The sequence below is a fragment of the Centruroides vittatus genome, unplaced genomic scaffold, assembly GCF_030686945.1.
Source record: "Centruroides vittatus isolate TY-2023 unplaced genomic scaffold, ASM3068694v2 contig_3051, whole genome shotgun sequence".
Taxonomy (NCBI): domain Eukaryota; kingdom Metazoa; phylum Arthropoda; class Arachnida; order Scorpiones; family Buthidae; genus Centruroides; species Centruroides vittatus.
In genome coordinates this window covers 89,383-115,936 of record NW_027121959.1, presented here as the reverse complement: position 1 = coordinate 115,936, position 26,554 = coordinate 89,383, and the positions used below count along the sequence as shown (strand labels likewise).

The 26,554-nt window shown below is 26.4% G+C and overlaps 1 protein-coding gene across 9 annotated transcripts in view; it reads right to left on the bottom strand.

Annotated features, from left to right (window-relative positions):
• polybromo (protein) overlaps positions 1-26,554 on the bottom strand; it is a 137,016-nt gene that overhangs the window by 69,640 nt on the left and 40,822 nt on the right. For 8 of the 9 annotated variants that reach the window (XM_067267525.1, XM_067267523.1, XM_067267529.1 and 5 more), the window contains 5 exons: positions 21,165-21,332; positions 16,767-16,858; positions 14,412-14,693; positions 14,231-14,300; positions 4,979-5,077 (listed from right to left, as the gene is read on the bottom strand). In XM_067267525.1, the coding sequence (XP_067123626.1) occupies positions 4,979-5,077; positions 14,231-14,300; positions 14,412-14,693; positions 16,767-16,858; positions 21,165-21,332 (711 nt within the window). The remainder of the gene's footprint in view (positions 1-4,978; positions 5,078-14,230; positions 14,301-14,411; positions 14,694-16,766; positions 16,859-21,164; positions 21,333-26,554) is intronic. The other variant, XM_067267527.1, reaches the window with a different exon arrangement.

Genomic DNA, 26,554 nt, shown 5'->3' with positions numbered 1-26,554 from the left:
TATATACTAAGATTTCTAAATTTGATAATATTAATTATAAGCAGAGATTTTTCTGTTACAATAAATGAGAACAAATGTAACTGTATTATTTCTTAGAGCATTTGCTCATTTTGTTATTATTAAATCATTGTTTGGACCAATTAGTATTTTTTTTTAGTAAATATTTAAACTATAATTATTTAATTATAACTAGTAAAACTTTTAACTGTATAAAGTGATGTTTGAACAAATCAGAAAGATTGTTTATTGATTTCTAAGAGTATAAATGCCAATCTTTAACTGATAAATAAACTTATTTGGAACAACTTAAGAAATTTAAGCATCAAATATTTTATTTATAAAAATCATTTACATGATTCAAGTTTTACATAATGAAAAGAGATGCAAAGTATCAATTATCAACATTAGAAATGAAAAAAAGAGTAAACACTCATATTATCAGTAGTAATTGATTTATTAATTTGCTTTTGCAGTAGACATATAATGTAAAAAAAAATATTGCTAAATCTATAAGATGAAACAGGAAGCACCACTATCAGGAATAAAAATATGTAGGTCAAAGTATTACTTTTATCACAAGTAAGAGTTGTTTTAAAAAGTATATTCACTAATACAATGAAATATTTTAATAATAAATTGGTTAAAAAATGTTTCCTGCTTCACTTCTGAGTTTTTTTGTACTACATATTTATATTTTTAATATTCACATATTTGATTTCTGATAATTTTATCATCATTATTATTTCTTCATTTTCAAATAAGTCATGTAAATTGAGAAATCACTATTTCTTTTCTAGTAAGGAATTTTTAAAGTAGCTATATATATATATAGCTACTTTAAAAAATATATATTTTCCCCTATCAATATAATGGTATATAATACAATAAATCAGTTTATTTTATCAAATAAAGTCTGACATTGACACTCTTAACACATCAAAAGATAATATAATATTTCTTCAGTTTAAATAATGCAACAAAATTTGTTCATTACCATTTGTCATTAGAATTATTGTTTACGAATTAAGATTCAATTACATTATGTTTACATAATTTATAAAATGTTTTAAATATAATAATAAGAATAAATGTGATTATTTTATATTGATGTACTATAAATTAATTAAATCAAAAATAATTTATTGAATTAATACTAAAAGTATATTTGAATTTTTGAAATTCAAAAATCATAAAATAAGGACTGAAAATTAAAAAAAAAATTATATTAACTAAACTTTAACATTTTAATCATAATATAAAATAATAATAATAGATAGAAGAAGTACTTAAAGATATTATTTACACTAAAGTGACAAAAGTTATAAGTAGCCTGTAATCAAGAAATACACAAGTTATCATCAGCTGGGATTGTTACCAGTTCCCCGACAGATGTTGCTGTGAGAGGTTGATATTCCAATAACAAGGAGATAGCCAGACATTCGCCTCTCTGATTCAAATGAAACTTGATAAGCACATAGCTCTAAATACAAAGAGATCCTTCTCCAAATAATAAGACCTACTTCTCAAGTATTTCTGAAAAATGGGCCTCTGAAAATTGTGTATGTAGCTTATAAGTCTTTGAAAGATACACTTCTTGTAATTGAGATAATCTAGTGGATAAGATGCTAGGTACAGGAACTGCACAATGTAGTTTTGGACCTTTGCACATTTGGTTTTGTTTTTTTATGTGTAACAAAATTATTTTATTATTTTACTATATCATTAGAATTATTATTACTATTATTGTTTCTCAAAGCTTATAACACAAGAGATTAAAAAATGTGCCACTATTTCCTGTTTAGTGAAATGAAGTCTCTGTAGATTTAACTCTTGTATGATGTTAAATAAAATTTTTATTTCTTCGTATTTATTTTCAGATATTTTTGCTCCTAATTATATACTATATCAACAAGTGAATAAGCTTCAGACATTACTGCAGATGAACAAATAAGACAAGTCTGATATGAAGTAGGGCAGTGGTTCTCAATTCGTGATCCGTGGAACATGGGTGCTCCATGAAGCCACTTCAGTTGTTCCGTGAAAAAACAAATATACAATTAAAAATTGTGGCAAAAGAAAAATCATTATAATGTAAAATAATTTTTGTATGGGAATGTAATTAGCAAACATCAATGTCGTCATTTACTAGACCGAGTGCACTTGATTTCAAAAAGTTTTGCCACCCCTACTTTACAGCTGATGTGTTGTAACTGCTCCGCGGGTAAAAATGTCAAAGTTTAGTGTTCCACGGAAAACAATCTGAAAGTTTAGTGTTCCCCGACTTCAAAAAGATTGAGAACCACTGAAGTAGGGAAGCATACTTGCAGTATTTTTTCAATTGTTAATGTTATAGACAATGTCCTCAGGGACTCATATTTGTTACACTTCAAATATAACAAATATAATTCTATTTGAAAATTAATATAAAGAAGTAAAAATTTTATTCATTGACATATAAGAGTTAATCTATAGAGACTTCATTTTCACTAAATTGGAAATAACATCACAATTTTTTATCTTGTTTTATAAGCTTTCATGACAATTTTAACCCTAACAGCAATAGGGTTTTTCAGCAAGACAATGCATTGGTTCCAGGTCTGCAGTTGTTAGGGAAAGAGATCCAGGAACACACATGCGATTTATGCATTATGGCTTACTCCTACATCATCATTGGACATGTTTAAGATATGGTAGAAACAATGATATATACCTTACATCTCCATCCATCAATTTTATACAATTGTAACATGTATTTCTAGCTTCATGATCAGCTATTATTTCTGACTGCTACCAAGTACTAAATTAGGCATGGTGTACATGCCTAATTTTGTGGTGACTCTACTGCAATCAAGAGGAGAGCCTACTCAATATTAGGTTACTATTCCATGACTTTTATCACTTCAGTGTACTTTATTACTTTATTATCATCACTTTTAAACAATAGTTGTAACATTTTTCTAGAATTAATTTTCTCTAAATCAGTGTGTATATATATATATAATTTTAATCTTTATTAAAAATTGATTAAAATTTCACATATGCCTATAATGTGTTTGAAACATTTCTTCTAATAGCAATAGTAGTAGTGTTTTAAAAATAATCTGTTAAATTGGTCCAAACTATGAACTGTCTGTCTTAGTTTAAAAATAAATTATGCAAATTTAGACACTTGAAAAACAACTCAATACAATTTCTAATATCTATCTACTTTTGTACTAAAATGTTAATCATCAAATAAATATTTATAACTGAAATAAGTATAAATGATCAAATTCAGAAAAATTATATTTAAATTATTAACTAAAACTTTAATAAAACATTAAAGATATTATTTATTAAGTAAACTTTTAAATACTTTAAATTCAATAAATTATTAAAATACTATTTTTTTTTTTATCTTTTTATACTTATATATGTCAACATTGTAATTATAAAAAATAAAACTTCTTTGTCTACAATGATTCCATAGTTTAAGAAGTAAACACTAATGCTAACAGTTGTAAAGAAGTCAGTTTAGTAAAAGTAATTAAACATTTCTCGAAATGCATTACAAAAAGCAGGAATGAATCTTAATATGAAATGTTTTGAGTTTTAAAAAGTGTTTAATCATTTTTAATAAACTGACTTTTTTACAATTGTTAGCATTAGTGTTTAATTCATAAAAATAAAACAACAAAATATTTATTAATATAATAAATATTTACTAAAAGTAACTACTAAAAGTAGATGGTGACTAGAACCATAAATGATGACAAAATTTGACATGAAATTCTGCAAAAACTGCATATCAACTAAATTCTTTGAAATTGTGAGCTAGCAAACCAATGGATAAAATGAATAAAACAAATTTTTTTAAAAATTCTATTTTTAGTAGTTTTATTTTAATTACTGTTTACATTACTGTCATTCAAAATAATTTAAATATTGGGAACAAAATGATATAAATCAAGTCAAGTACCATATATATACAAAGTTTATATTATTTTGATACATGACTTCTGTTTAATCCAAACCTATCTTAAACTAAGTAAAAAAAAATTAGTTAATATCTTTTCTATTATAATAAACATATCTCAAACTCAAATTGTTTCAATGTTGAAACATATAGTGACTAAATACTTAAAAAGCTCACCTTTGAATACAATACCATTCTCATTTTTCTTTCAGACAAGCATTTTAAACTCTTTTGATAAAGCCTACTTTCGATCTGTCAAACATTCTAAATGTCAATGTTCTTATATTGAAATATATCTTCTAAAATTTTTAATATACTGAAAATGAGGTAACAGCATTTTCTGTGGCCATGTACTTTATAATGTTCTGGGATATGTGATGATTTATGTTGTGACTTCATATTTGTAAAATTATATCTTGTGGGACCACAATAGAGAATTCTCATAAAACAATAGAGTTCTCATAAAACAAAGCTTTATAAATTAATTTATAAAGCCTCCTTAGAAGGAGTATGTATAAACCAAAAAGATTAAAACTTTCTCTGCTGCCTGGAAATTGTTTTATGAGAACCCAAATAAGAACTCTCTACAAGATATAATTTTACAAATAACTAGTCAAAACATAAACTATCACATATCCCAGAACAATAGAAAATACATGGCCAAAGAGTCTGGTACTGTTACATCGTTTTCAATATTTAAAAAAGTTTTTAAATCTTAGAAGACAAGTCATTGCATGAGCAAAAATTCCAAAATAGAACATTGACATTTAGAATCTTTGAGAGACCCAAAGCAGGCTTATGAAAAGAGCTGAAAATATTTGCCCGAAAGAAAAATGAGAACAGAATTGTACTCAAAGATATATTTTTTTCAAGTACTTAAACTTTATTCTAGCTTGAATTCTATTAAATATACTGAGTAGTAATAAATTCATTAAATATAACATTCAATTTCTTATTAGACTATAAATTACAACTGATAAAACTAATTTAAATTCAAATTTCATCTTATACTTAAAAAGTTACCTTATAGATCTTAGATTCAGGTCTGTTATATTTCCTAGCATTTTCAAACATTAAATTCATGTCATCTACTACATCCATAGTACTATTGTATTGTCCCGTCTATAAAAGAATAATATATAAATGAAATATTCACAATAGAATTAATAAAAATTTTAATGCATTTTAATTATTATTTCAACATTTAATATATGTATGTAGTAGAGTCAAAAATAAACTGAACTTATGTTATGTTAATAACATAAGTTCAGTTTATATTATGTTAATATAAACTGAATTATAAATATTATTGACATAATATAAGTTATATTAAAAATATTTACAGAAGACTATCTTCAATGAAAACATCTTCTGTAGCTATATACTTTTGCCAACATTCTTACCACTAATTAAAATAGTTTTATACAGCCCCATTCTGCATTAGCTCCTTAAATGCAATCCTCAGAACAACAGCAAAACAAACATGATACATTTCAACTCATTCTGAAGAATTACAGAGACGTGAAATTCCAAATTCAAACCATATTACTATATTGCCTAGTGATTATCTATGAACTCTTCAAAAACTCAAAAAGTCATTTATCCATTTTTTTCCTCAATGCTCATCAGGATGGACAGGAATCATTCTCTGTTGTAAATCAACAGAAAATGATTGCCATCCAGATATACAAGCAGTACAACAGAGTATTTTAAAGGTCAATTCATAACCTTTAAAATACACCATTTGTACACTTGTGTATGCAACATAGTGTCATTACCTTATTCTTTCTTAAGCAAGTTAAATGTCTTGGTAAAGTTTTTACCAACTTTGATGCAGAATTAATGTTAATTTGTTGTTTATGATATTCATTCAGAATTCCAAAGGTACAGACCTACTTGCTCTAATACTTTAGCATTTTGTGTTCTAATCCATCTGAATACAGACATGTTGTACAAGGATCATATCTTTAAGAAAATGTTTGAACATCCATGAACTCACAATTAAAGTCATTACTAAAGAATTTCAAAAATTTGGTTTATTTTTGACTCTACTACATATGAAAATCTACTGTTACATAAATGATAAGAAAATAAACACATTCATAAATTTTCCATTATTTTTACAAAAACAATTATTTTCTTCATTTTGATAAAATGTTTAAATTTTGTTATGTTACACAGGTCAACAGTAATTTTGGTGCCGGGGTATTTTGAGCTGATTTCATATGAATTTGATGCCCTGAATTCAAATATGGCATTAGTTTTTGCCTAGAAGCTCTAATTTTTAAGATATAGCATTTTAGCAAAATACACGTTTCAATATCTTAAGTCAAATCCATGGATCAAATAAAAAACTAAACATGGAATTTTTATTATTATATATGCAAGTATTATTCTATACAAAGATAGAGGAAAAAGTCATCAATAAAACTAAATAGTTACACATTAAGGAAGCTTCTTTTCCCTGACTTTCGTGAATGTATTTTGGAGCAGTCCCTTTTTAAACTCCAGCAGTAATCTGCCATCATATGTATATCCCATCTTCCTTGGTAGCAGTCCTCCATAGTTTTAATATCCTGGTGAAATCTTTTACCTTGTTCTTCACTAGATTTTCCTAAATTTTCAGGAAAATGATCTAAGTGACTGTGTAAATAGTGCATCTTAATACTCATATTACACCCAAGGGATTTGAAACTGTTAAGCATCTCATTTACCAGTTCAACATAGTTTTCAGCTTTGTGTTTGCCTAAAAAATTTCTGACAACTGCAACAAATGAAGTCCAGACTTTTCACTCGGCTTCATTCATCGAATTTACAAAGGCAGGATCGTTAATGAGTTGTCTTATTTGTGGGCCGTCAAATATTCCTGATTTAATTTTTTCCATACTCAACTGAGGCATTTTTTCCCCTATATATGCAAAGCATGATCTGTTCTTATCAAGAGCCTTTACAAACTGCTTCATTAGGCCTAGCTTGATATACAGTGTAGGAAAGATCATTTTCTCTCGTTCAACTAAAGGGTCGTTAATGACATTTTTTTTCTCCAACATCCATGTTTTCTCTCTTAGGCCATTCTTTTCTAACCTAGTGGTGTGTTTTGTCTGCTATCCCATAGGCACAAGAAGAAAGGATATTTTGTGTAGCCAATTTGCTGTCCAAGGAGAAAGTTTACCATTTTTAAGTCTACACAAATTACCCATTGATGTTCGTGATACTTTATCTTCTCCAAGACCAAAGCTATAGTGTTATATTCTTCTTTCATTTTCGTTGAGTGAGCAATTGGTATTGAACCATATTTGTTCCCATTGTGTGGAAGGACACATTTCAAACTTCGTTTTGAGCTGTCAATAAATAGGTGCGAATCATCTGAAAAATATTGAAGACGACCCATTTTTCCAAGAGCCCTCTAATTTCATGATGAAACACAAAATTGTCTTCTTGAGAGAAGGGTAGCAGATAAGGACACAATATACAGGAATCAATCCTTGATTATGTGATTTAGAACTGTACAAACTGGAATTAGGGCTGCACATTTTGTGTAGCACTGTACGTTAAAAAATCACTGATCTAAAAAAGTAGAGCTGATAGAGAAAAACTGATTTCATATTTAGATTCAGCGACCCAAATATAGCTAAAATCGGTTCTAAAATCCTAGGCACCAAAAAAAAATTTTTTTTTGTAGGTTTGTGTTATTCTACAATTTAGAAAGCTTGTAACAACTAAACACTTTACAAGATTAATTAAATATAATAAATCATTTATAAAATAATATCTATTATTCCATTACAAAAAATTTTAAGAATTCTTGTTTCTTATTTTAATGAAAGTCCAAAAAAAATTTAAGCTCTTTAGAATCTGTCATTATGTTAAAAATTAGTCAAATTCTAAACTACAAATTATCAATAACTAATTTATTATACTAATTTGTCAATTGTTTTTATTTACATACAGTCGAATTGCAATAAGTCGACACCCGGATAACTCGACACCCTCGGTTAAGTAGTCAGTTTTCTGTGGTCCTGGCCGACTTACATAGGCATTAATGTTAAAAAACTCCAGTTTACTCGACATCGTTTAACTCTACACCACTGGATAAGTGGACATACTTTTGCTGTCCCACACTCCGATAAGTTGACACCCCCTCCTGAAAAAATGAATTCACTTTGCAGGTGTGGTGCAAACTCATTTTTTTCAGGAGGGGGAGTCAATTTATTTATTAATATATAATTAATATATTTAATATAATAATACATTATTATTATTAATATATATACATATTAATAAAAATGCCTTAACATTTTATGTATTTTTATGTATAAAATAATAACAGATAAACAAAAACAAAATATACAATCTACATCAACGTCATACCAGAATCCAATTTTGCATTTTCTCATGCCAGAGGCATTAAGAATCCTTAGACGTTACTTGCCAACAAGTGACAATTGCGAAGATGATGTTTTCAAGGCATTCATGTTCGTTGAAAAAGAAAGTCGAGATAGTTAAGTGCTCAAAACAAACACTAAATGAGTTTTTCAGTTTTTCGTCTACAGAGTAATTGTAAATGGAGGACACAATCTATTGTAAGCCTATACTACTGTATAACGCACTACTGTATTTTATTAATTGTAGTTTTGTGGTTTTTTTTCCAACTTTGCTTTAGTTGTTACATCGGATAACTCGACACATTTCCACTTCTCCTTGGGGTGTCGACTTATGCAGAGTCAACTGTATATTAATTTAATGCTGTCCTATTTAACTTCTTTCTTTTTTGTTATATGATTCATTCATTTATATTGTATAGATTTTTGCTACATCTTGCTCATATAAATTCATTCATAGTTACAAAGGTGACATGATGAAATTTAAAATATATTCCTTTTATGGTTTAAAAATGGTTTATGGTTATCAATTTCTTCTATAGTACACAATTTTAACTAAAATTGACCTAATTTTCTTAGTAAATGATTTTTCTTTTATGCAAACAGTTTACATAGAAGTTAAATAAAACAAAATTCATTATATATAAAATTTATTAAATAGATACCAGATTCACAAATTATGAATTTAGGCAAATTTCCATGTAGAGAAAAGTGGGTCCACATCCCTGGAATATAAACACACTCCATAGATTTTTTTTTCTTAAATATCTCTACCTGTTCTACTGTAATGTACTGTAAGTGTTGTAAAAAAAAAATGTGAACTTTTTTACAACTTCAGTTTCATTCCCCAAAATTTTGGCATCTTCCTGGTTGGCAAAGCATGCTAATTTAAGATTAATTTAAAATTATTGTGTTAAGCTACTTTATTTATGTTTGCAAATGCAATGCAATTTCTCCAAGTTCCTACTAGTGTAACCTGTGTACATGAGTTGTTTTCAATCTTACTGCTTCCAATTTAGCAAATATACACCCTAGTTTTATGTCTCTCTGAAAATCTGGATCAGGGATGGGCAACCTTTTTCTATGTAGGGGCCACATTTTAAAATTTTTGAACTGACATGGGCTGCAAACAAGAGAAAAGAGAAAAAAAATGCTGGTAAATCACAATTATTTATTATATACATATATAATTATATATTAGTATATGTATACTTAATTTAGCTTCTGGAACTAATATGAATGTAATATATCAGAAATATTTGGTTAAATATTAGTCACTGCTAGTTCTAAATTAGTTTCGATGTGTCTGTTAGCCGGTTTCTTGTTTTAATTTTTACTAAATTCATTGCAGAAAAACTATTAACATACATAAGTTGTAGAAATAACATTTGGATTTTGTTGCATACTTCCTTAAGCTGGGAAATTGATATATTTATTCATATTTTATGTGATGTGGGCCGCAAAAAATATTAATGAGAACCTCTGGAGGTTCTCATTAATATTTACAGGTTGGGCATCCTGTATTATCTGGATCAAGGATGGGCAACAGGTTGCCCATCCCTGATCCAGATAATAACAATAGAGTTGCTAATTTGGTCAATGTTAAGCTTCATACCAGTATACTTCCTGTTGGTTAATACCAGATCTTGACATCATATTGTTAACCTATCCCATGTTGAAATTTTTTTCCATTGTGTGTCACACCACATTGAACTTTTGTCAATGTTAAGCCTAACGAAAATTACATTTTTGAAAAAAATAATCGTGGCTATTTTATTGTTCGAAATTATTTTTTTATTTTGCACAAACAAAATAGACATATTAATAAATGTAAAAACAAAAAAAAATTCTTTTTCAGAAGTTAGTTTTAATATAAAAATTATAAGAACTAGAGACATCTAGTTTCAAAAACGTTCCAATGCTAAAATGAAATATCTCAGGAATACCAGAGGACAGGTTAATATCTTTTGAAAAGTCATTTATATATTGTTCATCCTTCCATGTAATAAGAAAGTTATTAACATATCTGGGTAATAATTTTATATTAGCTCTATATTTAGCAATAACTGGATTCTCTATTCCATTTAACTACTACTTTGACTAAATCTCCCAAATTTGGAGAGCTATTAGAATGCTCATCTCTTACCTACAAAAGCTTTGATCTGCTATAAAATAAAAGTTGGATAAAATTACATCTAAATAATCAGTTACACTTTTAAATGATTTAATATTTCAGCGTATCATATGACAAATCAAATTCCTAGCTAGAGCCATGGCTGTTTCTATTCTAATTGAAGGAAATTTCAAAAACTTTTGAAATATCCTTCAATTAGAATCTTTATCCTTCTCAGTTTTAGACAGTGCTTTAATGATGTATAAGGAATTGTTGATCAAATAAAAAACTTAATGTATATTTGTTAATATTTTATTTCATTTTTTTGTAACTGTTTATATTAATTTTTAGTAGTGTTTTAATATTTATATTTATCTGATAATTTAAACTGTTATTTGATTCTATACTATTCAATATTCCATTACAAGAATTTCTACAACTGAAGCAAAAGGCTGAAAACATTTTTACACATAATAAAACATTTGACTATCTGAAAAAGCAATGCAAATTTACATTTTTACAATATGAAGTCGAGAATTTTGCAATGTAAATATATTAAAGAATATTAATTCTTAAAAATCATTATTCTTTATGTTAGAGTCAAAGACTATAAAAAGCTCATTGAATAAAAAAACTGACCACAATGTATTCTGGCTTCTCAGATTTAGCCACAACATGAATTCCATGTTGCTGTTGAACACCTTCTGCATTTTCAAAAATGTGCATAATGCATTTTGACATATTCAATAATACCACTAAGCAAAATTCATGTAGAGATTCTTTTAATAAATCAACCAAAACACAACCTGCCAATGTGAAAGTGCCACAACACATTGTGAATACTTATTAATGCAGCTATGATACAATGTGATAAAAACATCTGTGCAAAAATTTGTTACTTATTCTTGCACAGATATTTTTAATAAATAACTTATGTATACAACAAAACCTTGATTTTTGAGCATAATTCATTCCTAAAAGTTGTTTGAAAATCAATTTGTTCTAAACTGAAACAAATTTTCTTGTAAGAAAAAATATAAAATCCATTCCTGACCCCCAAAACAAAGCCGTATTTTATTTTTCATTTTTTTACCTTTTTAGCTGTATTTCATGCATAAAATGCCTACAAATGAAATATTATAATATATTAATAAATTTTTGTTATTTAATTTGATTAAAGCACCTTCAAACATGAATTGTTGGATGCCATTTATACTATGTGAATGTCAATTAATGCAGTTTTTATTAATTAATTTGATTTAGATTCAACTGCAGCATGTACCAAAAAACTGAAATTGTATCTTTCTGCATGCACATTGAAATTTAACTTAGATAGAAATGTCATTAATGATTTGTGTTGTGACATCTAATGATGCAAGGTGATCTCAGCACAACTAACTTCTGAATCAGTAGTCCTGTTGTTGATTGGTCAAGCATCAACTTTCTTCAACATATGAAGTATAGGTAGTTAATCATCTATGTCTCCCTAATCTGTGGCTGGCTCTTGCCAAGTAGCTTGTTCAGCAACCAGTGCAATTATGATTTCAAAATTCTGTTTGTGAACTGAATTATTCAAAAAGTGAGGCATTCAAACTGAAATTTGAATGTAAATTCCACAAAAGTACTAATTCTGAACAATGTTTATTATTAACAAAATACCCATTAATGAAAGTTCCTGTCATAAAACATTATATGACTAAAAGAACAATAGTAAATAAATGTAACTCTTCATTTTCTTTTATAGTTCACAGTCAAGAAGACAATTTGTTGTCAATTGTTTTGTCTATAAATCCTTGATATCTATACATGATAACTTTAAAATCCTAGATACCTACAAAAAGTATTTTAGATTTAAGTCAAATAAAAAATTTATTTTGTAAATCAGTTTATCAACTGATTGCAAATTTGTTTTGCAAATATAGTAGAGCATCAATTATCTGAATCAACTGGGGAGGTACGAAAAATCGATTTTTCGGATAACCGATTATGTACGAAAAAATACATTATTAATACAGTATATTAGTATATCCCAATAATAGTGCATTAATATATCCCATGTTGAAATTTTTCTCCATTGTGTGTTGCTTTGCGTTGAATTTTCATTGATGTTAAGCCTAATAAAAAATTTTATAATAATAATTGTGGCTATTGTATCGTTAAAAATTATTTCTTTATTTTGTACAAACAAAATATATTGAAAAATATAAAAACAAAAAAAATTATACTTTAGAAGTTAATCTAGTATCAAAAACGTTTGATTCAGCACAACACACATCTCGACACAGTCCAAATGGAATGCTTTTGGTTAACCGATGTTTCAGTTGATCGGTGTTCAGATAATTGATGCTCTACTGTAATAACATTCCCACAAAGAGACCAATTCCAAAGAAATTTTTATATTAATATTAGTAAAAAAATAATGATAAATAGAAGTTTCTATCTTAAAAATTTAAGGCTTAGACATAAGATTAATGAAACTAACTGTTTATTTTTGGTATAATTCTCAATTTAGATTAGGATTTATTTTTATTCTAAATAAAGAAATCTGTTACTTATTTTTACACAGATATTTTTATCACATTATGTCATAGCTGTATTAATATGAATCCACAACATGTTGTGGCATTTTCATATTGCCAGATCACATTTTAGTACACTATTAAATGAATCTTGACACAAATTTTGCTTTGTAGTCTTATTGAATATGTTAAAACACATGTGCATTTTTAAAAGTGCCACAGAATGTGAGGTGGATGATTTTTTCACTCAATGAGTGTTTTCAGTCTTTGAGCCTAAAGTATATAATAAAATATTAAATTTTTCTCTGCTTACAGACATTGTTTATATTCAACAATCTAAAGAATTATAACATTAATAAATAGAAATCAGAATTAATTTCATATCTTAAAAAGTGTGTGATCCAAACATTTAACATTAGAAGTTTATCTAATATCTTTGGTAATCTCCTATTATATTGCTCATCATGGCCAATGTACAACACAAAGGTCTGGCAACATCTGCTTTGCATATAGACTCATGTTTTATCATTCATTTGTGGAAAATACAGGCAAAGTTGGTTTTACTTTGTTAAGTCTGCACTATTCAAATTGCAGATAATTTTCATTTGGTAGGAGGTCTCTAAAAGTTTTCACTTGAGAAATCTCATACTCTGTGTGGTGGATATATCAGAGATTTATCACACTGACAATATAAAAATGACACTTCTATAGTTAAAATGTAATTTTATTTCTGTATGCATTTTGCTCCACAAGACCTCTTCAGCCAAACATGAACAAACAGATATCTACAATCATTATAAGATTATAAAAAATAAAAACTATTAGCATTAATATTAATGTTTTTTTATAACACTGTGCAATTGGCATTTCACAATGGTTTAAACAATAACACAGCAGATTTCCACATGATCTGATCATATGTGCCACTAAAGGACACATAATATCAAATCACATCATGCATCAGCCATGACAGGTAATGTACTAAGAGATTACCATATTTTTTCAAGTAGTTTTTATATTCTTTTAATAATATCAATAATTTAGATAATTTTGACTTTTTTGGCATATTATTGAAATTAATAACTCGCTTGTTATTAATTTCAATAATATCAAATATAGTAATATAATATTAAAAATTTTAAACAGATATAATTATTTTATGATAATATGAAACAATTATTATCTTTATCATTCTTTCATTTTATTTTCATAGCTCTTTTTTCAAATAAACATTAGTTAAATAACAATTTGTCAATCTCACCTTAATTTTAGTCCGAATCTTAAATAAAGATATAGGCTGTTTAATTTCTTTATAGTAGTCTGGATAAGATCTATAAAATATAACTTTGAGTCAATATTTTAATAATTATTACTACTTATTACTATTAAAACTAATAATTATTATTTTATTAGCATATTATTATTATTGAATTAATATTCACCTTCTTGAAGGTAATCGTTGAAAGGGCTCAGATAACAAATGACTTGGTGATTTCTGGTAATTTTTTACAGTTTCATATAACTGCCATTGAGGATTTGTATCTGCATCATCTGGCCCTGATTCATTTCCTTCATCTTGTGCTTCATTACTTTCCTCAACCATATTTTCAATTCCAGTAGAACTATAAGAGGGAGTGTTGCTTCCTCTATCATCAAAATCAGATTCATATTGCAATGCAGCTGTAATTGCAGACCATTTCTGGCCACTTGCCATTCTTCTAGCTCTAAATATAAAATGAAAGTAAAAAAAGAAACACTTAATATAAACATTAAAAAACATTAATTTAGAAACCAAAATGTTAAAATTAACAAACATAATTTCTGATAAAAGTTTATTATTTATACACAAACGATGAAAATTAAAATACAATAACTCTTGTTAATTTACAATACCTAACTACAACGGAAAAGATACTTCCCTATATTAAAACAACAATAAAACAAGATTTTGCTTTAGTTTTATAGTCTGTCTTCTGATTCTTTAATTTTTAATTAAAATCATTTTGACATTGTCAAAGATAGAGGTTTTACTTGAGATAGTTTTTTCAATAATATACAGTAATGTTATATTCATTAACCAGATGGCTATGCAATAATTTATCAACATACCAATATGGAATGCCAGACTTAAATCTGGATTTTCATAATTTATCATAAATAATTAAGGCTGTCATTTCACTACCCATTCTTCATCCATGCTGACTGATATAGGTTTGGTCCATGCAGAATGAGTGAAAATTAAGTACAACCATATAATATATAACAGAGGTCATCAACTTATTCATTTCTGATCCTCAGGTATTGAAGGACCAAAACTTAAAATTTTATAAACACTAATGTTATCACAGAAATGGAAACAAGAATATTCAAAATTTAATATTTATTTTGAAATAAGCATAAAACAAAAATATAACTTTAAAATATTACCAGTTTATGTTATTTTTAATGAAAACATTGTCTATCAAAATTCAGCAACTCAAATCCAAAGAGTAACTGTATAAAAAACAGAGTATCAGGATATAGTTCTCCTCATAACTAAATATATTTGACACTACTTTTATCTGATGATGAAAATGTAAAAGCTGAATAAGTTTTCAATTCTCAATCAGTACAAGAGATAAAATTGGAAATTTGTTTCTGACTTGATGATGATTTTGGCCGTCAATGGTTGTAACATAAGCTTATATATACTGAAAGAGGAAACCAGACTGGATTTCCAGATAGTGTACTTGGCAACGCGTCTGCACAGTAAGTAGGAGTTGTGGGTTTGAGTCCCACTCCAGGCCGATTCTTTTCTTCCAGTTAGTTCTAAATTATTTAAATTATTTAAATTATTTAATTAAAATTATAATTATTAAATTTAGCAAGGGATGGCTCCTAATGCCTAACTCTAATACCAAATTATCTTATAAATTATTATTATTATTATAGCCATGTCTAGCCCAATAATTCGGCTTTGATTGGTGTATTGCTTTAATGTATATCGGGTTAGCTGATAAAGTTTGTTTAGATAATTTTGACTTTTTTGGCATAGATAGATGAATATGTATGATTCAAACTATGTCATGAATGTAGTTTGCAAGACTTGTTACCATATTCAAATTTCTTAAGAATAAAACTAACATATGAAGACTATCGGGCATGGTACATAACTGAAATCTCAGTATCATCAGAATAAATTATCTTCTAAATTGCTTTGGATAATTCATGAATTTATTGATCTCTATAGAAACTCTCCTCACTTGTTATTAATTTCAAATACAAAATAACATTAGTGTTTGCAATGGTGGAAATACCCCTATGATCAAAAAGTATTAAAAATGATTCAATAAAATGAAAAATTTGAATTTCTTCATCAAAATTTATTTTGTCCCCTTCAAAGTAATCCCTTCCCACTGCAATACACTTATGCCAATTTTTTTTAAAATATGCTTTAAAGTCATTTTCATGAAAGTCCTTCAGAACTCATAGCAAATTTTGTTCTATGGCATCAATCGTATTTTGTTTTATGGTAATAATATGACTGTTCCCATAATTAGCATTGTAAGAATTAGCAGTGCATGAAATAATAAAAAAGAAACATATCAGAAATCATTAATAACTAATATATATATATAATTATTTTTTTTATTTAACATTTAAAAAATTCTATAAATAAACAAGAACAATTATGAGCAGTTTTTACATGGTGTAGATAGAACAGACATGATGAGAGAGATTGAAATTATTAAAAAATGTAAATACATTATTCACTTTATAATAGTTTTAGATAAATACAAGATAAAAATAACTCTTACCTTATCCTCTCACTAATTTTTGCAGGTAAAGATCTTCTTTGATCAATCTCCGTTTTCTTATTGATTATTACTTTCCTTAAGGCAGCAGCATCCTAAACAAATTTTAATCATTTATTTTTATGTACTAATATAAACAAAATTAAAAAGACCAAGAAAAAACATTATATGTTATATTTTCCTTTCTCAAGTTAAAATAATTGTAAAGTTAAATACTAAGTATTTTCATCTAAATATATAAAACTGAATTCACGTCTGTCTGTCTTTTCAAATATCATGAGAGGACAGCTGAACCAATTTATGTGAAACTTTGTATATATATTATTCAAGATAGTCCAGAATATAGACCCTTTTTCCATTTCCAAAATCACTCAATTTTATAAGTTTTGATGGAGTTATGATATTGTTTATAAATGTAAATAGTTCACACCTGGTATTTCACATGAATAAGAAATTTTGTCTTGAGGCCAGTGTATATGAAGTGAACCATGAACCATGAACCATGAAAGTCAAAAACAATAGGTTAATGTTGTGATCATTAACAGAAAAAAGTGATCATCAGTGAAAGATGGATCAAATGGAACTTGATTGATCATCTTGTAATTTGAGTAGAACATATGCAGTACTAAATGTATGACCATTGTCATTTTACCTGTATTAGATTCAATAAGCCCCTAGAAATATTTTTGATGCAAAATATTTTTGATCAAATCTATTAATATAAGTTAAGTGTATTATAAGTACATATTTTTCTTTATACACATTTCATATTTTTATGTGTGTGTATTGTATCTCAACTTTATATAATACAGCATACTCAGCCAAGGCTGGATGGCCGAGTGGTAAAGGTGGCAACCTACTGCTCTGGGGGACCCAGGATTGAATCCAGATGAGTCGAAAAATCCCTAGGAATTTTTCCAGGGGTGGTCCAACCGGATATGTCGGTCCCCATCCCTCACTACCTGGCTGCCTACTTTATAGTGGAAAATCAAGATTTTCACTTGTAGACAAATAAGTAAAATCATCACCAGTATTCCATTTTTAAATTTTTACTGAGAAACAAAGGCCACATTACAAAGAGACATATGAACAGAACACCTTTGTTAAATTACTTTTTATTGGAATTAATAAAGGAAATAACCAAATACAAAAATTAAGAACTTTCAAGAATCAAACAAGTTTCTGAGAACCAAGTTCTTGAGAACAAGCAATAAAAACACTAAGAATTAGATAAACATGCTATTAATTTGTCTTGTATGGAATAAGTTAGTAACTAATCAGTACTGAGTATTTGTGAATAAGTTGATAAAAATTATTGGTAATTACAGAGATTGAAATTAACAATTAATTAGAGCATTAAAATTCTTCTTGAAGTCAGATCTCAGAGTAACCAGTCTCTGTATTACTGTAATGCAATTTGAATTTTCAATGGCAGTGAGATACTAGTTCTTTGTTCTTGCCATCCTCTGAAATCATAAAGATAACACCCAAGAACTTTTAGTATTCAAATATATATCACAAGTTTTCAGGAATAACAAGAACCTTTTAGAATTGAATAGTTCTCAATTTCTGCATTTGAATACATTCATCTTTACTTGGAATCACTTTCAATTAATTTGAATTAAACCTAGTAATAAAATTTTTCTTACATTCATAATAGAAGCTATTTTACTATTAAACTAACTGTAACTATTAAAAAAATATCTTAACACTGTTTAAAATGAAAAAATAATTTGATAATCTGCAATTTCAGTTTACACAGATTTTACTGTAATATCTTATATTATCTGGTTATTTTAAGTTAAATCATAATTAATAATTACACAATAGTAATTGAAACATATAAAGCAAAAACACTAAAAACACTTTAAAAACTCTTTCAGGAGTTCAATCATTTATTGAAAATAAATGCTTTTTGGAATAACATTCATTTTCAGATCAGAATTGAACAGAACATACAGAAGATGAAATTTTTAATCAAGAACAAACACAAACTTTTAAATAAAATGCTCATTGTTAAACAAAAATTACATACAGTGAAACCTGCTAATGTGACCACTGAAGGAACCAGCTCAAAGTGATTGAATGAAATCACTTAAGCAGAAATAAGATTATATGAAATTTAATATGAAATACAAAAAAACAAATACAAAACAATTTGAATATATATATTCTAAACAAAAACTCAGAGAAGAATAAACAATGCAACAAATTCAATTTTTTGAGACACTCATCAATCCTGGATTGCTTTAGAATTTTGTTTTTTAAAAGTTTCATCAGCTACAATTTCTTTGCTTGATATATTGGCATAAGAACCTCAAGACAACTAGTAGTCAAATAGAAAGAGGCTATTTTCTCCAACATATCATAAACTTTGTGGAATAAAGATAAAGGTTTCTCTTCTTTGTTATGATACAGAGTTCCTTCATCTTAACCACTTTCATTCTTCCAACTCTTTTAAGACACTTCCAAAAACATCTTCCAAATCAACAGATTTGGTGGTCACAACATCATGATCTGTCAATAAATTTGCTGTGTTTTCATATAATATACTCATTTTAGTAAACCACTTCAAAGTTAAAAAACTTGTCATCAAATTCAGTTGCTCATAAGTTTCTTGAGATGCTTCTTCTTCTTTCTGTTCATATCATTGGACTCAATTTGAAACCTATCCAGACACTAACACTTCCTCTTTTTTGATGGTATTTACATCCATCTTACTAACTCAACTCCTCATCTATTCACCTTTCACTATGACTTTCCAAAAAGTGTATCATCTTGTACTTCTATTAAGGATTTAGCTCTGTATCCTTTCTTTGCCATTCTAAAAGTTAGTTGAGGTCAGTAAATGAGTTATTGAAAAAACAGAAGAAAATGAAACTCACTTTAGAATTAAAAATCCACACAAAGAAACTTAACACTTAGCAAAAAACACATGAAACTAGCTCACTTTACAAGACAAAGGCAAAATATGACACACAACCAAGGAAAAAGACAAAAAACCTCGACAGTGACCCGAAATGATCTCTATCAAAACAGAAATTATAAAATTTGCTTCCAATGCTGCTGCTAAAAATTGCACAGTGCTGACACATTGCTAGTGGTATTTTCAATTTATGATACAGATTATATAAAAGTTTTAAAACTGCCATTTCTTTTGCTCAAGCTTTAGAAGCTTGAGCAAAAGAATAATCTGTCAAAATCTTTATTTTGACAGATTACTGGAAATTTAGTTTAAACCCCTTATCTACAAAGTACAATGGTTTCAAATATTTTATATTTGCAATGTAATCACTACAAATTGAATTACATTCTTTAAAATGGTTTTGTTTTTATGTTTTTTTTTTAATGGTCATTTTACCCAAGATGATTTCTTACCTTGGGACATGACTAAAATAGTCAATGGTCACAATAGACATATGGTCACTGTATACAGATAAATCTCCATTGCAAAATGTATTATTTTACAGGAACCAGCAGGTGGTCACATTAGCAGATTTTGCTGTAAATATTATTAATTAATAACAAACAAAAATGTTAGTTTAAAGAACTAGTTTTAAAATTTTTTAAAAACAAACTAATATATATTTTTAAGATCACTACCAGTTTAATGTCAACTCTCCCACATTTTTAATGAGAAACTGTTATCAGAAATCAGATGTTAAACTGTGGAATTGTAAATATGCTGTTTTAGAAAATACATCAGTGACTAGCCTACAAACTATTAAACTTGTGAGTCCATATTTTATAAGAAATAAAATGAGAATATTCAGTCATGCATAACATACAATCTAATTAATCACACATGTCAAGAAACAAACCAAATGAGCAATATATTGGATGGCACAATATAACCTATGTACTGTACCTATCTGCCTATTTTGTCTATTTTCAATCTTCATACCAACTTTTCTTTTAATGAGCTATATTTCATACAATGATAGTTTAAGGTCAATGATTGGAATAAAATATTATTTCTTTGTCAGTAGAAATTCAAAACAACCAATTTTTTAAAATTAACTAAAGCGCTTTTATATTTGAAAGACGGAGGAAATGCAATATATCGAAATGAGCAATATAACAAAGAACTAATGTAATTTTTGTTTACTACTAGAATATTTTATTTAACAAAGAATCTTCATTCAAACATTGTATTCTCTTTACATTCTGTTCAATTCAGATCTGTAGATGGAATTTTAAAACTCAGTAAAGCATTTAATCTCAATGAATAATTGAATTATTGAACGATTTTAAGTATTTTTATTAATTTGTTTTTCATTTTTAGTGATAAATGGAGTAAATATATCTCAACAGTTACATATAATGATTGAAATTGAAAATATTTTAGAAATTTACTTTATACTGAAAACATTACATAAAAACATTTTCTTTTGTACATACTTTATAAATTTGTGATCCTGGCTCATTGAAAGTTTTTGCATTTTTCACCATTAATAGCAAATCCCTTTCAAATTCTGTTAATGTTTGATAGCTATTATTTTGAATTTTTGTGGCAATCATTTTTAAATCTATTGGATCATGAATAACTTTATAATATTCTGGGTATCTCTGAAATACATAAAATATCATGTAAATATTTATTAATAAATTTTTATTGTAATCAATAATATATAATAGTTGTTTTTGATAACTAAGCGAGTAAAACAATTGATATCTGATTAATACATATGTCTCAAATAAACTGACTTATTGGAATTATGAAGTTTGAATAAAGATAATTTGCACCATCTTTGAAGTAAATTTGCAAATTAAAATTTTAGATAAATTCATAAAATTTCAAGAATATCAGTTTGAAAACAAGAAATTATCGTTGCTATTTAAATTTTTTATATATACAGAAAATGCCTAAATACATTTAGTCATTTATGTTTTGTTAATGAGAAAGATGTTCTTTATATTTATATAGTCTAAAAACTCAGAAGTATCCAAAAAAGTAGATAATACAACATTATAACTCCATAACAATCATCCATTTCTGTGAAGTTTATTTTTGTATATATTTCATTTATTTTTAAATGCTTGTATATGGTATTCATAGAAACAAACTCTTCAGAACCATCTTATTTATTTTGAGATTCATAAACTAATATCTTACAATACTATTTTGATGTTTTTTAGAATAAAAACCATAATGAACACAAATTTAATTTTTAAATATTGAAAAACGAGTCAGTTTATTTGAAAAAGAAATATAAATATGAAGAAATAAAAGTGTATTTTTGATTTTCATAATTTTGGAATATTTTTTTTAAGTTTGATATGTGTACATACTCAACAAAAAAAACTTTATATAATAAAATATAATTTTACATTACAGACTTCATTAAACTGTAATTCAAAATATCTCAAATTCATTAATTTAAGAATAAAAAGTGATTTTTTATCTCTTCATATTCTATAAATTATTATTTAAAATGTTATATAATATTAATAATATATAGAGTATAAACTATTAAAGAATTATAATATTAAATTATAAACCACATACAATTTTTTAAAAGGACTATATCTGAGTTTCCAATTTGTTTAATTCAGGTGTCTGACGACAATAAGATTAATTTGTCAGTACTAGTCAGCATTTATTATTTTTACATTTTCTGTATTATAATATATAATTAAAGAACTTTTAAAGACAGAAGTTTCCTCATCATTATTATTAAAATTATAAGTCATCTTTTATTTTAAAAGTACCAGTAATAATGATGATATTTGATTATACAGTTTTATACTTTTTAAAATCTAGTTGAAAAACTTTACAATTGATAAATAATTATAATTAAATAATTTAATCATGCAGCAAAATTTACTTATGTACAGTATAAATGAATTAAGAATCTATAACAATTAAAATTATTAAAGTATATTCTTGGTGATCTAAATCTTAAATAATTCAAACTGAAATCTGAAGAGATAATATAAAATATTTAGTGCTATCTGATCAAATGAATGGGCATATGAAATTATGCAGATAGTGATATATGTCACTCATATGACGATTCATAGCAAAACAAAAATTAATCTTTTTTTTTTTACAGAATACATAAGAGTATTCATAAATAATTCAGCATTAATTTTAAATGCCTGAAATTATATTCAATTTTTTTATTATTAATTCCAAAATCATTTATATAAATACTCTTAGCATTAATTAGTTTTTATTACCAAGAATACACTGTGTTTATAATTCTAGAATCAGTTAGGATTAAATGTTAATTTTTAAGAAAAATTAGAGCAAATTAATTTCTAAAGAGAAATAAATGTATATTAAAAATATGTATATAGACAATGAAAAATTCTTTTAATCACTATTTTTATTAATAAATTAACATTGATAATAATATGGTACTTTAATTCTTGTAAGCTTATTATATTTAAAATCATTTTCACTTTAATACAAAATCATATAAATCAGGCAATGATTAAACTCTAGCAGAATTTTATTTCTGCTAGATTTATACATATACATATAATTATATATATATATATATATAAATATCATATATATATATATTTAGCAAGGTATGCTTAGATTTAAAGCAAACTTTTTAATTTCTAAAAATTTTATCTGAAATAACTCAAGATGAATTTGGACAACTTGATAACAGAAAATTTCTACACTAGCTGGCCAAACATGTAGATTACCTTAATTTACATAGATATTCATTATCATAGATATAAAACCAATCTCTGAGTTTCCAATCAATTTAATATCTTTATATTTATTTGATATTAGCATTGTGATGTACATTTATAATTGTCCAGTTCTATTCATCATTCTGTCTAGTTTTGTTTGTTATCTTACCATTATGAATTGATGACCAATCTTTGTATTAATCTCAACTATAATATATTTAATCTTTTGTAACAATAAAATATATATCATTTCAATCATTCTATCTGTTCTGTATCTCTCTCTCCCACAATTAGATGAAAGAATTAGTTCATTCAATTTTACTAAACTAGTCTGTCTACTTGTCAATTTTACTAAACTAGTCTGTCTACTTGTCAATTTTACTAAACTAGTCTGTCTACTTGTCTGTCTACTTGTCTAGTCCAGTGATTCTTAACAGGGGGGCCGCGGCCACCTGGGAGTCCATAAGAAGTTTGCTGGGGGGCTGCCAAATTATGCAAAATTTCCTTCAGAATATAATAAAAAGAAAATTGATGTATAATCGAATATCATATTGAAAAGTGAAATAAGAAAGATAAAAAAAAACTAAATAGGAAAACTTTATTTATTTTTTATTTCTTCCTACATACAACTTTGTTAGTAAAGAAAAAATAAATGCAAATATGCTACTTACACCCAGTATTTACTTTTATTCCAAAGCAATTCTAAGAAACTATTAATGCTTGGAAATTTAAAAATAATTAGGAAAAATAGTAGGCTTAGTAGTAGGCTTTGAAAATTTAAATATTTTTGCAAAAGAAAATCTTTACGACAAGTTGTGGGTGTTTTAGTTTAGTTTTAAGCATCGACTTTTGATCGATTTATTGACATGTTTCTAATTTTATTTTTTGTTAAAAATTAATGAGTTTTCACGTTTAATTGTGAAGTTTGAATGTTATTTAAATAGATAATGAAATAATAAAGTTATAATTTACATTTATTATATGAAAAAATAAATCAATAATAATAAACTCAATTTATTATAGTTAATTTAACAAATATAAATTATTATTTAAAAAATGGGGATCACAAAAAAATTATGAAATATTTGGTGGGCCGCGAGTATAAAAAGGTTAAGAACCACTGGTCTAGTCTACTTCACAGACTAGTCTAGGAGCTAGTCTGTGAACTAGAATTATTTGAATTCTTTTTTCATTTTACAATATTTCATATTATTATTATTATTATCATATGAGCAAAAACTAATTAGAAGCAAGAATTATAATTATATTAATAATTCTGGTGTCTAGTAATAATTCTACAATAAAATAATTCCTTTCATTAAAACCTAAGATATTATTACAAATTTCAAAGAGAACAATATAACATATATTTCAACCAACAAGTGATAAAAATGTTTTGAAAATTAAGAACCAAAATCTTTATATTAACAAATCAATCAGCAAAATTTTTTTTGTAACATTTCTTTCTGTTTTGTTAATCCAATTAAATTTTTAGTTTGATAATCCAATTGAAATATTTTATTAAATATCAAAACTGTAATTTAAACTAAAAGAATCAGAAATTATAATAATAAAACTAAAGTATTTTAAGTTTAAAAAAAAAGGTATTAATTCAAGACTAATTTTTTCTGGACTAATACACTACTAACATCTTCATAACTTCCATTACAACAGCATTATCTATTAAATGTTCCTAATCCTAAAATTTTAACATTCCTATAAAATCTTATATCATCAAAATTACAAACAATTCATCAAACATGACTTGAGTTACGTAGTTATCTGATTAGGCATGCTGTGTAAAATGTAAATAATAAATAAAATAACATATTCATTATTTCATTCAGATGTAAGGTGATAATTTTTATAATAAATCATACTTTTATGAAACCTGTTATAAAACTATTATATAAACAAATTATATAAAATTAATGTACTGTTTAATAAAATATATAAAATATTTTATGATATACATCATAATTTTATATGATATACATCAATCTTTAATACAATCATTGATTTACAATCCAACTAGAACTTTTGTCATCATGTAATAAATATTAAAATGTATTTATACATATATTTTAAAACTTTAAAAAGTATATTTTGATAAATTTATAAAAAATGAAGATTTAATCTCATAAAATAAATATACACTATAAATTTAAACAATGGTATGGAGATAGATAGCATGTGGTTGGATGTAATGAAAAAAATGAAATGTTACAGTCAATGTTGGTCGAATGGAAATGTCAAACCTGTCGACAGTTTAAGAACATTTTCATATTGTAAAATAAAAAAGATCAGCAAAGCAAGATCAGCACTTGTATAGCTGTTCTATAATTTGTAACAAAGATAAGTAAAATTTTAATATTTTAATTTTGTAGCCTGAAGAGGGATGAACAATATAGTTGTCATCCAAAATGAATAGTGGTGTAAATAAAAAGATTTTACTAAATTTTCCTTAGCTGTGTGTCTGAGTCTCTGATTAATGCAGATAAAGAAGAAATGATACTAACATATTAATGTTTTTTAAGTTTGTTCTTTAAATTTGTTTCTCAAAATTTCTATACAAGATTCTGCACTATGCAACTAGTACAAAGACTGTCATAATTCATGAAGGTGACAATATTCCCAAACTGCAATTTCAGCATTTAATGCTGAAGACTGTAATGTTTAATTAATTCACCTGTTATAAGGGTGTCATAGGCATTGCTGATTATTGACAACAAACAATTCTGTTTTGACATATAAAGCTGTTGCTGAATCTAGTAGTAAAATCAACAACTTTGGTCATTTATATGTTTAGTTTACAAGTTTCCAGTATGTAATTCATCAAATAATACCATACAAGATCCCATTTATTTGACTAAATATTTACAGATATTATAATATAACTTAGTGTTGGGAATTATATATAACTGTACACTGAAAGTTAATATAATGGAAGAATATAGCATCAGATTTTTTTCTTTCTGAAAATAATTGTGAAAAAGCATTTATATGTGAAAACATTATAACGCTATTCAATATTATTTTTTCTATCAAATACATAAAGTGAAGCGCTACAGTTTGGACTACTGATTATTATTTTTAAACTCATTACTAAAGAGATAACTATAATCTTCAATGGTCTG